The following is a 15000-nucleotide window of genomic DNA, read 5'->3' as shown; positions in this document are numbered from 1 at the left end:
TTCATCATTTCGAAAATGAATAAAACAAGTTGTTTTAAATCTAGACATTTCATTAATATCTATATAATAAACAGAACATTACATGGCCGCTTGGGGATACGAATTTTATCTTCTCGTGCTGAAAGTATCTCTCACTCGTTCGCTTCGATCACTCGTGAGAGATACTTTCAGCAGTCGAAAATAAAACTCACATCCCCGCGCGGCCATGTGATATCCTCTATATGATGTTTTGCAAACTAAGGGAATTATTTAATCATAGACTGGACACGCTTAAAGACAATTATCCCATTCTCATTTCAGTTCTTTTTTCCCAATTCCCATTAAGCAAATCCCAGTCCCAGTGACTCAATCTCATTTTCCCAGGGTAAAAACAGGCCAATCCCAGTTCTCATTTTACCCCTTCAGGACCCTCTTATTGTGACGAGATTTCGTGCCTAAGTAAAGGTTAATTGATTGAGTTTAAAAGAGATTTTAACCTGAAAATGTATGTTTCGATTAAAGGTCACTTGTGGACCCAAAATTGAATATGTCGGAACTTATCCACCCCTGGAATGTTGTAGTCTGTACCTTTACATGAACTTTGTTGTGCTTACGAAAAAAAGCAAGCAATAAATTGCTCCTTTTCATAATACAATGCATTTACTGGTATTTTGTTTTTTCAGTAAGTAGGTCGAAACCGTGCTCCTTATTTCCACTTTAAAGACCTTTATACGTATAGTAAACCGTGTAAACGCCAGTGTAGTTTGTTATTTCTGGGCACGAGTGAATTGTATGAGCCGCAGGTAGAGAGCAAAATGAAACTTTCAAACCATCACGAGTGACCATAAATCACGAAATGCACGAAAAAGTTCTTACAATTTTTTATTTCTTAGTATATTCAACTAATTACTCCATCGCCGTGTTTCCATCATGAACTTCCGTTTTGCTCTCGATAACCTAATTGGCCAATCAGAAACACGATATATTGTTAAGTCTATCCAGTGGAGTTATCATGGTATTTTTGAGTAATTTGAGCAAGTTTTTCTCCCAAACGAACTGCAAGGGCTAGATTTTCTTCTTGCACGTTTTGAGTCTCTTGCGAAAAGGAACCAATGAGACATGGTTAATATTAATCGCATGAATGTGCGATTTTTTCAGAAAAATATCTTCTTTATCATTACTCCTCAGTAACGGTTGGGTGGAGCCGGTGGTCAAACTTTGGCCCTTGCAGCACCTTCTGCTACAAAAGCCGCCAAAGATTCTGTACTTCCAGTGGTAAGAGCAAATGTCCAGAAGCTGACCAATATGGAGTGCAACAGGAGACTGTAAAATGTAACAATAGCGAATGCTACGGTAAGAATGTTTGAGTAGGCCGACCGAAATTCTCACACTATTCCTCGCCCTAATCTGGAACTAGTACACAGTTTCAAATTGAGTGGGGAAAGTCATCTCGCGATTGCTTTGAATGTGCAAGCGTGGTGATTCAGTTAAGAATACCGCGCCACATTCTCAGCCAATAGAAGGCTAAGGAAAAATCAGTTTTGACCTGTTCCCACGCGTTTACCGCGTTTGGCGCCATATACGAATTTTCTGTGCATTATGACTGCCTGATTTGACTGCCTGATTCTTCTGGGATTGGTTTTGGTTTTACGACAGGCTAAGGTGAAACCAAACAAGTCCATAGAAATGCTGAAAAGAGTGCTAAGCCTTGCACCCCAGCCCACAAAAACTGATTCTAAGAAAATTAGTAAAACAAAGCAAGTATCTAGGTTGGGGCTGGCGATATCTTTTTCCGCCAGCGGGTCATTTTTCAAAATTGTTTACGTCCTTCCTATTTCTCCTATTTTTCAAGGAAATGTATTATTTTCTCCACTCTTTGTCCATCGCTGGTGCTCAATCCAGTATAAAATGGTAGTCAAATACGTGTGATGCCAACATACTGGAACCATTAATTTGCCTCACAACTGTGAATTGCATTGGTTCTTGTCTGACTCGTCCAGGTTTTATACCCAGAACATATCTATTGACCAAGATATATTTTGAGAATAGTGTACCTTGGAAGCTTCGACAATCGAAAGGGGCAGGAGTCCATTACCGGGCCCTCCATCTTCTGTATTAACCCTCTGAGTCAACCCTGTCCCGTATCTTTTTAATTTTTAGGTGCACCTCCCAGGGAGGATTTTCGCTGGTGTTTTCACAATAGCCAATCATAAGAGACCTATGGTCGGCCACTGATTACGTCACGTGCAGCACACCCGAAACACGAAGGTATTTGAAAATGATGAAAAGTTATAGCAGTTCTAAAAATCAAAAGATATGGGTTGGGGGGTTGACTCAAGGGTATAATACGTATGGAAGCTTTAGGTAATGGGCTCCTGATAGGGAACCCTGTTTTTCTTCCTATTTTCCCCACTTTTTTTGATTTTTTTCCTATTTTAACTATGTCGCACTTTTCTCTGCTTAACATATCCTTACCCAGCCAATTTATTTTGACCATCAACAAGATGGTAAATATTTCTTTTCTCCTAGATGGCTACAATATGCACTTCTAACCTCATTTTAATGATTGGTCTCTTAGCACCGATTGACGGTCACTGGGGTCGTTGGTCACAATGGGGTGCCTGTGACGCAGACTGTGGATTTGGAACGCATCACCGGACAAGGTCATGTGACGATCCACCACCGAAATATGGTGGAAAACCGTGTAATGGCAGCCCCAAAGGCTCACAGTCCTGCAAGTTGAAGTCGTGTGGAATCGGTGAGAACGTATAAAATCACTGATCGGTTTAATCGATACTGCAGTTTAGGGTCGGTTAAAGTAGAAACATCCATACAAAAAGGAATGGGTTTTTCGGAAAGGTACCCAAAGAAGAACGCCATTTTTGTGACACTTTGAGATCCAAAAGAGAAGAAGAAGAGCAAGATCGCCGAAAGAAAGGGTCGATTTGGTAACGCAGTCGTAAATTTCCAATTGTCTCAAAAGTTGTCTTTTCATTTACCTTTCACTCGAGGTTTTCGAGAATTTTGGCTTAATAGCAAATACTTCTGCTCTAAATACAGATGGTCCGAGAAAAACAATAGCTGCAAGGTGAGATGTCGGAGCTGAAGGCTTCATACATGTTCAGTCCAGCTACATCATGCTAATGAGATTTATGGTACTTTGCATGAACTTCACAATGTGTCACAAGGTGCCCCTTTAAGACTAAGAACTTCATGCATTGCTCGCTGGATCTGGCTCTGGTTGAAGTCATAGTTAGAGGGTCACTTTGTGACACCTACACCAAGCAACATTTGTAGCCGAACTGGACAACCCTCGAGGGCCTGGGTTACGAGTTCCTGCTAGAGTTCTTCATGACAGCGAGGCTGAAATGTGTCCGCTGAGGCTCGTCATGAAGCTGAAGTTAAATAAATCAAAAGTTTTCAATTGATAATCTTGCCACAGCTAAGCTCTTTGTCTCTTGGATTTACTCATGCGTAATTTTTCAGGGCCGGATGACTGTGAATTCGACGCCGACAAAATGTGCCATTGGAACAATGACCCAGGTAACCCATCAAACTTCAATTGGGAACGTCGCACTGGTACAACACCCTCGAGCAGGACTGGACCATCTGGGGACCACACGTCTGGGACAGGTAACACAAGAACTCAATTTTTAATTCCCTTTGGGTTATGATTTGCAAATCTTATCGCCTGTGGTTGCTTTAAATGGCGCCAAAGCAATTAATTTGGTTTCAGTTTTAGAGTCAATTCATTCGAGCTGTGTTTCTTTCAAATTAGGTCACTACATCTATACAGAGGCCAGTAGGATAAACAAAGACCAGAAAGCTAAGCTGCAAAGTCGAAACTTCCCGCCAACCAACGGTCGCTGCTTGTCGTTTTGGTACCACATGTATGGGTCAGGGATGGGACAGTTGAATGTGTACATAGAATCAACTGTGGGTGCAGCAAAAAGAATGTGGTCTCTGTCTGGTGATCAAGAAGACGAATGGAAAATGGCGCAAATTACGCTTAGTAGCGCTGCGTCGGAGTATAAGGTTTTAGTACTTCATAACAAGTTTTCCCTCGACTTCTGACAATATCATTTTTGGCACAAAGTGAGGGGACGGATCGAATGCTATGAACATAAACACATTGACCTCGCGATGACAGATATTACCAGAAATGCGCTTAATTAGATGCACGGCGATTTTGACAGGGAATACAGACAATCAGCGTCACAAAGTGCCCCCCAAAACGCAAGTCCTCAACAGCTGCCTTTATCCTCAGCTAAAATAACGCTAACCCTTAAACTTGCGTTATTTCTATAAGAGGTAGCAAATGCCTAGACTTAGGGACATTTCGTGTGGGATAATATCAATCTACGTACGTCACAGACGTAAGTGCATAACGTGCATAACGTGTTTAGAAATCGGCAAAACCAAAATTTGTCTTGTTTTCCAGTCATTTTACTAATGCTAAAAAAAACCTTTCATTGGATGCTTGCTTTTTGTTTCATCAGGTAACATTTGAAGCAGTGCGTGGAACAAGCTTCCGCGCAGACATTGCCTTAGACGACATTAGCTTCAAGGAGATCCCATGCCGTGAGTTCGTGGCCTTTCATGTTTCGCTGATTTTTGCAAAAAGTCGATGCAGGGAGCGCCTACTTTTGATGTGGAAACTTTGAAATAGCCATGCATTTGAAATTACACCTGAAAATGGTTAAATTTTCTCGTCTTCTCGGATAAGGACCAGGGAGCTTAAGCACGCGAAGTTTTTGAGGCACAGACGGAATCCGGAAATGAACATTTCGCAGCCAGCCGAACAGTACTGTCCCCCAGATTTTGAAAGTAATCGTCTCCAATAGAGAAAAGGTACTTGGAAATATAAATGTTGCAGTGTCAAGACAAATTAAAAAGGAAAACAGCTCAATTTCGCTTGCTGTTTGTGGCTCTAAAACAACAACTCGTGCTTAAGTTCCCATTAATTATACACCGTAGGCCTCGCGCCTAGCACACCCCTTTCTTGTACAGTTTTGTGGGACGTCAAAGAAGCCACTCACCGTTCGAAAAGCGTACGGAACAGAGTCCAACCATCGCCAAATCCAAATCAGAGACCATGCTTTCAAACATTTGCGTCAGAATAAGTGAGGTATCTATATAGCGCTTTATAATAATGATAATGATAATGATAATGATAATGATAATGATAATGATAATGATAATGATAATGATAATGATAATGATAATGATAATGATAATGATAATGAATGATAGTAAGTTAAACATGATTGGATGTTGAGGGTATACAACTAGATGGGAATACTGGAAGAAGTAATAGACGTAATCCGCACACTGATGAGCAAGTGGATAACAAGTCTAACAAAACTAGAAGTAACAAGAAAAGGGAAGAAAGAACAAAGCAGATGGATCAATATCAGAAAAAGTTTTTTTCAAGGAAATAGCTTTTCTGCAGTAGGTTTCTGTTGCACAGAGATACCAGTAACGATGCTGCTAGAGGGAAAAGGAGAGTACAGCATGGGTAAACCAGGAGAGAGAGATACTAAAAGGACACATAGTTTGTTCATCGACGACTTTAAGGTGTAGCAGGAAACCCTTGAAGGGCCACAGACTGGCCAATGAAATCATCGTCAAAGCAAGCATTGACACAGGAGCGATGAATGGGATAAGAAATGTACCGAGACTGTGTTTAGAAGAGATAAAATGGTGAAAGGGGATGGTTTGCAGGTACTGGAAGAGCGGATGGAAGCACTAGATCCAGCAAACAACGATCGCTCCAAGTTCTTAGGATGTGAACAGTGTGATAAGATTTTGACAAAGAAAGTACTGACAAGGGTGAAGAAGGAAATGAGTGGACGATTGAGTAATCTTGTAGAATTGATTTATGCAATAAACATAAGGGTAGCACCAGTGGTAGCCTACATCATGAATGTGTGTAACATGACGGAGAAAGAGTCGCGGAGGATTTGGACAAAATGGTAAAAGAAACATTGAGGGGAAAGCGGATGCACGAGAGATAAAGCAGTGATGAACGACTGTATCTGTAAAAGAAAAGTTGGGGAAAAGGCTTGAAAAGTTCTAAAGATGTTTACAGAGAAACCCAAGAACGAGTTGCATGTTATGTGGCAAATTTAACGGGTCCGTGGATCAAAAAAGTGTGAAACAGTCAGTCAGTTAGTCTGTCAGTCATCGGCTGCTGCCGAGATGGAATTCACGGCTCTGCGCCAGGCTTCTCTCTTCTTCGTGATGGTAGGAAGATCTTCTATTTCCTCTGTGGCTTCTTTGGCTATGACATAATTGTAGTTGAGGGTCTCCTTCTTCTATTTGTGCACGGGAGTCTCCAGCAGATGACCTCGGAGATGACTTGGCTGTTGTCTGGAAGGCAGTGTGACTCAAAACGTGCTCTCCGTTGTGGGAATTGGTGGTATGTCGCCGTCGATTTCTTCCTTTGTTTTGTGCATTTCTGCAGGAGACATTTTTCACTCTCACTAGCAACTTGGTCTACATTTCATCGAACTTCTCTTGAAATTTATTTTTGATGATCCATATCTCTGAGCAGCATAACAGGATACTCTCAACACAAGATCTAAAGAATGCTAGCTTCGTTGTCTTGCTTATATTGCTTTGCAGATTTTATGTAGTTTATTGCAGGCATTCCGGACTTGGCCCTTACGTATCTGAAAGTCTTTGTAAATGTTAGCGACATATGAACCAAGGTACTTGAAGTCACATACCTCTTTCAGCTGACTACCATCTTCTGATCTAATTTGCGAATGATTAGCATCCTCGTTTACAGTCCTAAACTCTGTTTCCTTGGCATTGAGGTGGAGACCAACTTCAGCGGCTGCAGTTTCTAGAGGCAAAAGTAGGTCTTCAGGAACTGCCAGGGTGTCAGCAGTAAAGGCCTGGCCTCTGTTGTTCGAAGGGTGGATAGCTCTATCCACTGGATAAATCGCTATCCTTTGGAAAACTCAATTAATTTTGCTAGTGTTTATCCGCTGTATAGTGATTTATCCGGTGGATAGCGTCATCCACCTTATGAGCAATCGGGGCCAGGTCGTCAGCGTATTCCAGGTCTGTCAGGTATTTACTTTTATCGTGATTGAACCGGCTGGATTGTGATTCCTTTTTCATTTATATGGGTTTTCGAGTGATTTCCTTAATGCGTAATCAACAACTATTACGAATAGATGCTGCTAAGGTATCTCCCTGAAGGATCCCGGCAGTTGCTGTGAATTCTGTCGTCGGACCATCAGGGCGTTTTACGAACCTTGTTGGATTTTCGTACCCAGTCGAGATAGATTTGACGATGTCTTCTGGTGTTCCATTATTGGATGGGATGGGCAGCATCGCCTTTTTGTTTACACTGGCTGTCGAAGGCTTTGGAGAAGTCCACAAATACTATAGACCTTTCGTTTAGAGATCCTCAGCTCTTCTATTATTCTCCTAATTACTAGGATCTGTGGGATCGTTGATTCGCCTTTGCGGAAGCCATTTTAGGTTCCTCTCAGTACAGGATCAACAAGAGATGTAATCTTGTTCAGGAGCATAGAGTTGTATGTTTGATGCCAGCGGGGACAAGGTAATGCGATCCTTTGGTTATTCTGTGGCAGCTGGAGATTGCCTTTTTTTGGCAATTGGTATGATGGATGATTTGGAGAAAGCATGCGGTTTGTTTCCTGCAAAGGTGTCATTGCAGAAATCAAGCAGTTGCTGGTGGAAGAGTGGATAATTTGTCTGTTCCAGGGTTTTTTTTACTTTTTCAGCTTCTTCAGGCACTTTGTAACTCTTCGAGAAAGAAAGAGTTGGTTTTGTTTGGGAGACTCTCAGGTACTTTCGGTTGCAGAATGGATCATCGAGGTCAGTATTGACCATATCTGTTTGACTTAGAAGTGTGCTGAAGTGCTGGAAGCATAGTCCTTGACAATGCTTACTGCTCTCGCCACTGCGCCATCCCTGCTTCCCGAAGACATGTAAGACTCATATAACAAAGACTAAACTACTATGATGCAAAAAAAGCCGTTACAATTTTTTTTTCTAAATTAAAAGTAGGATTTACAGAAGGCCCCAACTGAAAGAGTCACAGATTTATTTAAGCATAGCAAATGCAAAGGCAATACAATAGATAGCATAAGACTAACTAAAAAATTACATTCACACAACTAACAAAGCTTGGCCCACGATGCGTTAAATTGCTCTACACGATTCTTTTTTGTTGCAAGACAACGAAGAATGTCAATCTTGCTACTCAAGCGCAAAAGAAAACCCTCAAAGTCCAGAGTGCCGCTGTACAAAACTGTAGCAAAAATATGATATTTGGCTACAATAAGGCAATAATAGTTTTTTCGAACAGTGAGGGGCTTTGTCAACGTCCCAAACGTAGACTGCGAGCTCTAAAATCGTTGAAACGAACGCGTATGTTGAACTTTCAAAATGGTGGGCGTTGGTTAGAGATCCTGCAGCTTCAGCTGAAAGTTCATCGTACTCGTTCGTTTCAATTTAGAGCAAAAGAAAGACTGTTCGCACTCTAAAACAAACGCTTTGAGATGGGGCCTCTAGTTTATCGTCCTTCACCACGAAGCCTGAGACGATTGCAGATATCCTTACAAAGGCAGTAGTTTATCTATTTTTCATCGCATTGTCTTACAAGCATAAACATTTTCGTATTTGTTTACAGTGGAAGCAATAGGCTGCTACAGAGATAGACCCGGTAGTCGAGCGCTTCCCGAACTGGTGAAAAATTTACGACCTAAAATCGACTGGTTCCACATAGATGAGACTATCGCTAGTTGCTCAAAATTGGTTCAAAGTAAAGGTTACAAGGTTAGCACGTTATCTTTAACATTGTGGGTTTTTGCTCAAGCACACATTACATGGGGCAACTTTTCGAACAGCTTGTCTCGCAATTGCTTTGCGATAAAAAATGCACAAAAACTGTTTAGGGAAAAACCTCTTAAGATCTTTTTTTAATTTCCTTAACCGTTTGGAGAGGTGAAAATCGGTTCTACTCTCCGCAACGTTCAGAGGCAAACGTTGCGTCATTTAAAGTGCCACTATGATCAAATTTTTACCTCTTGATTTTTTAGGCGTATCACAAAGAATTCTACGAAAGAATGAAAATGCCGTTTGCAAATACCTGCATTAGTTCCAGAGATATTTAAGTTTGAAAAATGTGTAAAATATGCAAATGAGATGACTGATGATGTCATACCCTCAACCCAATATTACATCAAGTATATAAATAGTGCTATCTTCGCCAATTTGCAGCGCAGACCATTGAAACTTGGTAGGCTAATAGTTCTACAGAAAACACACCTACGGCTATAAAACATTTTGTTCCCATGGCAACTCACTCTTTTCCAGTCCCCACCCAATTGATTTCAATATGTAAGTTATTTTTAGCTCGAAAAACGTTAAACAAGGCCACAAACTCAAGCTAACATATTTATATGCTTGTTGGATCATGTATATGAGGCACCATTTGCAAATATGAAAATAGAACGCCAAATGTGGCCAGAAATGCCTTTAATATTGGTCTGGAACCCAGTATGTTACCATGGTAACGAAACTGTTAAGCTCAAATTGTGGAGTACATTTAGTAGAATCTTACTGCAAAGAATCAAACATTTCTGATGCAAATTGGCTGAGATATCTTGATCAAAATTTGGTTTAGTGTATTACGGCATCACTTGGCTAATTTGCATATTTTAAAAACTTGAATATCTCTGGAACAAAAAGAGATATTTGAAAATAGTAAAGAGCATTTTTGTCTCATGCAGGCTACTTATTTATGGCTTAAAATGGCTTCAATAGAAAAGATGCGATTTTCGTCATAGTGGCACTTTAATTTCTGCAATTTGTGCTGCAGTGTTTTGCGACAGCCGATAGCCAATGAAAGTACCTTTTGACCTAGTGAGATCATCGACAGTCAGACAAGTGTTGGGTAGACCAACTCGACTTGCATTTTGAGAGCTTTTGTCCCTTGAAACGAGTTGCGTCATCATACGACAGAAATTGCCAAGATAACACTGAAGAAGTTTGGGCTTCAAAGAGTTTAAATTGCGTTTTCCGTGTCCAACGCTTGCCTAACAAGCGTCTTGAACGAGGAGCTCGGAAAAGTTTAGAACTAAGCCGCAAGTTCCGAGCAGCTGGGACGACAGAAAACCTTTCAGCTTTTCCTTTGTTCAGATACCCTTACGCAGGGTCCTCCAGACGCAATGAAACGTTCAGAATATAGCCTCATCTACACGAAATTTTCCTTCAAAGTTACCCCAAACTTTACTTTTAACACATGCAATGTTCCTGAACCATACCCTTTTCCCTTTTTGTAGTATTTTGGTGTCCAATTCTACGGTGAATGCTGGAGTGGCAGCGCTGACTATGGCAAATATGGAGTCGCACCTCCTGAGAATTGTTGGAAGGGAGTGGGGATTCATTGGACAAATTATGTCTATAAGATAATGTAACGCAAGGTGAGAACCTCTGTCCCTTTAAGAGACAAATATTTGGGAATTAAAGCAGAAGAAAGGATCAATTCCTTGTTTTAATTGCCTTGACTCAATTTAAAATAGTACTTACATTTTTCTTAGTTGCTATATACACGCCGTGCGAGCCTATAACTGAAACTAGACCTTTTTTGTTTTCACAGCAGAAGGAATCTTCTTACTGGGATCAATCAAGCACGTTTCAAAATGAAACATATACTGATCTTTGTAGTTTTGGAAGACTCAATAAAGAAAGTTAATAATGCACCGTTTATCGTCTGTCTACTTCACCTTGAAAACCTTGGACGTGTCGCTACTTACAATCCTTGACAAAATGATCTATGAAATGAATCATATATTACAATGAAATCAAGTGAAGCTATGATCCTCGCTGTTCTAAACACAATTTCTTTAGCAATTGCGTAGAGAAGCCGGCAAGTATTCAGGACTTCAACAAGGTTTGAACCCGTGCCCTCGCGATGCCGGTGCGACGCTGTAACCAACTGAGCTATGAAGCCACGGATGTTAGGAGCTGGTATTTGTGGGTTTAAATGTTCCCGTTATGGATGAATCAATGAAACGAAATGATCATAGCTTCACTTGATTTCATATCCGCAGTTCAATAGTTGATTCGTTTCTGTATCATTTTGTTCATTGATTCATTCATAACGGGGACATTTGAACCCACAAATGACTAGCTCCCAATATCAGTGGCTTCATAGCTCAGTTGGTTAGAGCGTCGCACCGGCATCGCGAGGTTACGGGTTCAAACCCCATTGAAGTCATGAATTTTTCAGGCTTCTCTACGCAATTGCTAGAAAATTGCGTTCATAACTGCAAGGGTCATACTTTCACTTGAACCCTTGACAATTTCGACTTCCTTGTCCATATCTGAAAAAAAAAAACCACTTTTGTTACATGAAGTATTATTGCTGTTTCCCCTCCCCTCGTCAAGAGAAACAACGGTTGAGACAAGGATGGTTTACAGATAAATTTTGCCTCATTAGCACAAGGCTATTGTTTTTTATAAAATAATTACGATAGTACGCGTACTCTCATTGGTCAATAGCTGTGTTTAGACACGGCTGTGACATCACACGAGTTTTGATTGGTTATATGCTGTCAGACGCGCGTTTTGATTTGCTGGTAGGAAATATGAACGTGTATCAAGAAATCTATTTCAATCAAGAAGTTTCCTTCATTTGCTTCCTTTATTTTCGAATTATCTTTAAGAAATATTTTATAAAAGCAACAGAGGACTTTTTTTCCGTCTTTCCATATCCTCATCTGAACACTCGGGGAAGTTGGGAGAATTCGAGACAGTTATGCAAACCCGAAACTGCGTCTCGGGTTTGCATAACTGTCTCGAATTCTTCCAACTGCCCCTCGTGTTTAAATGAGGCTATGGAAACACGGAAAACGTCCTCTATTGCTTAAATAATCAGTCAGCCGAGAATAAAGTACTGAATAATAAAAAGTGCATTGATTAATGAACTATCTCTGAAAATTTGAACGCGACATACCAGGTAATCTCTGAGCAATGATGCTTTGGAAATTCGAAATGGGTACAAAGAATGTATGCGATGAATAGCACTTTTGCCCCCCAAGAATTCATCAGTTTTTTCATGGCTAATAACTGGCTCGTTATCAAAACTAAAAGATTGAACTAAGTTTAACAAGTTCTTTAAATGTTACCTTTGAAGACAATTTGTAAATGGCATGGTGCCTTATGTGAGCAAACTCCAATGTTAATAAAACATTCCCTTATCTGCTACCCTAGATGCCATTACATGACGAATTTCAGCTCGGGCTGAAATTTCAACCTGGTTAGCCGGGCTGAGAAATCCTCTTAAAATGAAAGTGGCGATTACATGGAGAGGGTTTCAGCCCGGGCTGAAACCAAAGTCTCAGAGTCATCGCTTCCTTTACCAGCGGTCGGGAAAGAGAGATTCTTGTCGAATTCAAAAAAGGCCATTTTTGATAGGTTGTTGAAAACCGGTTTCATTTCCTGCCATTTTCAAATTCTAAACTCAAAAATCGTGATTTCTTCTGGGTTTTTATATGTACGAGGTTGAAGTTGATCTAGAAATAAATCATTTCACAACTTACGAGTTCCGTAACGTTTTTGTTTTTGAAAATACAGCAACTGTCACTTGTGTGACACCAGATTCTGAAATCTGTTTTGATTGAAAAAATGTCTCTCGTTATTTTTTGATTATCCGCAGTTTAAACGTTTTGAGTGTGTTAGGAGATGCGTTTATACTCATGTGTAGAGCCTCGCGAGTGAAAAGTAAGCGCTTTCCAAGGTGAACTCCAGTGTCTTTGTTGATTTCTAACCGACTCCCCACACGCACGCGCAGTTATTCAAGCGGAACCAGAGTTTTCTGGTTCTCCGGAGCCTCCAGTGCCCGTTCCGCTGGACAAGGTAACGCAGGCTGTGGGAACGAGATTGAAGCCCGGGCTGAAAAAGGAACGTGAGCATGCCCATCGATTGTGTTTCCGCATCTCAGTAAATTTTCTCATGGAAATTTGCGTTTTCAGTGCTCCCGGGCTTAGATTGAGCATGTAATCGCAACAAAGTTAAATTTCAGCCCAGGCTGAAACTCACCATGTAATCAGCCCTTAAGATGGACTAACCTGCCATCAGGCGTACTTTTCTTTAGAACAACAATAAAAGGAAGGTGACACACACTAACACCAACCCGGTGTGGCCAACGTATCAGCATGCGCACAACCATTTCACCCGGTCAATTAGCAGCCATGGACAGCTGTTTCGGCCTTTTGGGTCTCATCAGCATGACGTAGCCAACATACCATGGGTGTTTTTAGCACCCTTTTAAGTGGCAGCTTCACATGCCATGCATGTGGTAAGCTGGGTTGGAAACAGCAAAACTGTAGCTGTTCATGGCTGCTAAAATACCGGGTGAAATGGTTGTGAGAGAAGGCGCGAAAAGGTACGCCTGATACAATTTCTTAACGAGTCGTCTGCCGCCCACCTGTTAAGAGTGATGTTATCTTGTGTCATGCTATAAATAAAAGCCACCAGATTTCACCGGAGATTACCTGCACGTTGCGATTCAAGGAAACACGACGAAAACAAAATAGGACTCTAACTGGAATGTCGGTGAAGTCTCACTTTATCCATACAATCAAAGCTACTAGTATTTCTGCAAATCCCGCTATTGGTGCGGTTTTTTTTCCGTTTAAAACATCAAGGAACAATGAATTTCGAGATGCAATCACAAAAAAGCTCGGATACTCGAATATTTAAGATGCCAATAAAAGATGCTAATATCTCCGAGGAAAATGAACTTTTAGAAATGATAGTTTTTCAGCAACAGCTACTTAACTATTTTTGTAAGTGTCACTTAACCATTGTTCAGCGCTTCCGTAAAGAATGCCTTCGTGAAGTTCGGCTGGTTCCCCGAATCGGATTGTGGCAACTCTAAGTTTTATTCTGCTCTTTTTGGTTTCACGATTTGTTTTATATCCCAAAGTTATAGAAGCTTGTAGGTGCCCTCCGAGTTGTTGAAAATCCGACAACAAAGTTTGTGAAAATCCGACATCCGAGTTGTAAAAATCTGACAACAAAGTTGTGAACTCCGACACCCGACATTCGACATCCGACATTCGACATCGGACATCCCACATCCAACATCCGACATCCCACATCCGGTACCGGTAGGGGTATGGGTTCTTAGTTTTCCCTTCACATGTTGAAAATGCGGATTACAGTATTTTGTTTCTGTTTGTTCATCAGTATTCAACATTGCGAATTGTGTATTACCAGAGTATGTTCCAACGTTTAGAAGCAACCAGACAATTTTTTTAAAAAATTAAAAGAATTAAGAAACTAAACTAGTGAGCAGCGCTCTGCGAAACGTATCTGTAAAACTTGTTTATTCTCCGACGCGTTTCGTCTAGTAGAGTTTTTTTTTACAATAACACATTAAACGCGCCAGTATTTAAGCCATATCTGATGGCAAAAATGGCGGCCAACAACATTAAGAATTGACCGGATTTTCGAAAGGGAACAGGCGCAGCTGTGAAATATTAGCAGAAACACATAAGCGTTGAAACGTATCACGGCCCCACGTGTGCTTGGAAACATTTTTGAATATTCAACTTGCTAAGTACCATATTTGGAACAACAAGAGCGAGGGGTTTCCAAATATGGTACTTAGCACTGAAACATTCAACCAATCATTTCGCACTGATATTCGGAAGCTGTGAACGCGCGTTACACGTTTCAACCTTATGGGTTTCTGATATTAGGGCGAGGCGTGAGAAACAGGTTTGGGCCACGGTTTTTCGATAAAACGCTTACATGGTTTATTTATAGGGCTGATTACATGGTGAATATGTACAAATACAAGGGGTTACGTTATGCAAACGTTGCCGTGTAGCACTTGACTTTCAACAGAATTAAAAATGAGAGGGTGATGTGAAGTGCTATTTCTATCCAAGTAAACAATGTGAGCGTTAGCCCTGCTAATGGCAATGGGCCCTCAAGGACAGAAAAACCAATTCCCACCCTGGT

General features: G+C 40.9%; 1 protein-coding gene and 1 non-coding gene across 2 annotated transcripts in view; both read left to right on the top strand.

Moving 5' to 3' along the window:
• The window catches only part of LOC138045927 (meprin A subunit beta-like), a 24768-nt gene extending 14041 nt beyond the window's left edge, over positions 1-10727 (top strand). The window contains exons 7-14 of the mRNA XM_068892561.1: positions 1168-1332; positions 2558-2737; positions 3466-3612; positions 3758-4014; positions 4479-4560; positions 8654-8799; positions 10308-10448; positions 10625-10727. Coding sequence (XP_068748662.1) covers positions 1168-1332; positions 2558-2737; positions 3466-3612; positions 3758-4014; positions 4479-4560; positions 8654-8799; positions 10308-10442 — 1112 coding nt within the window. The 3' untranslated portion in view covers positions 10443-10448; positions 10625-10727. The remainder of the gene's footprint in view (positions 1-1167; positions 1333-2557; positions 2738-3465; positions 3613-3757; positions 4015-4478; positions 4561-8653; positions 8800-10307; positions 10449-10624) is intronic.
• A 445-nt stretch (positions 10728-11172) lies between these two features.
• Positions 11173-11245, top strand: Trnaa-ggc (transfer RNA alanine (anticodon GGC)). Its single transcript has one exon. It is a non-coding gene; the product is annotated as a tRNA-Ala (tRNA).
• The last annotated feature ends 3755 nt before the right edge of the window (positions 11246-15000 follow it).

The sequence above is a fragment of the Montipora capricornis genome, chromosome 4, assembly GCF_036669925.1.
Source record: "Montipora capricornis isolate CH-2021 chromosome 4, ASM3666992v2, whole genome shotgun sequence".
Taxonomy (NCBI): Eukaryota; Metazoa; Cnidaria; class Anthozoa; order Scleractinia; family Acroporidae; genus Montipora; species Montipora capricornis.
This window is presented reverse-complemented; position numbering and strand designations above follow the sequence as displayed.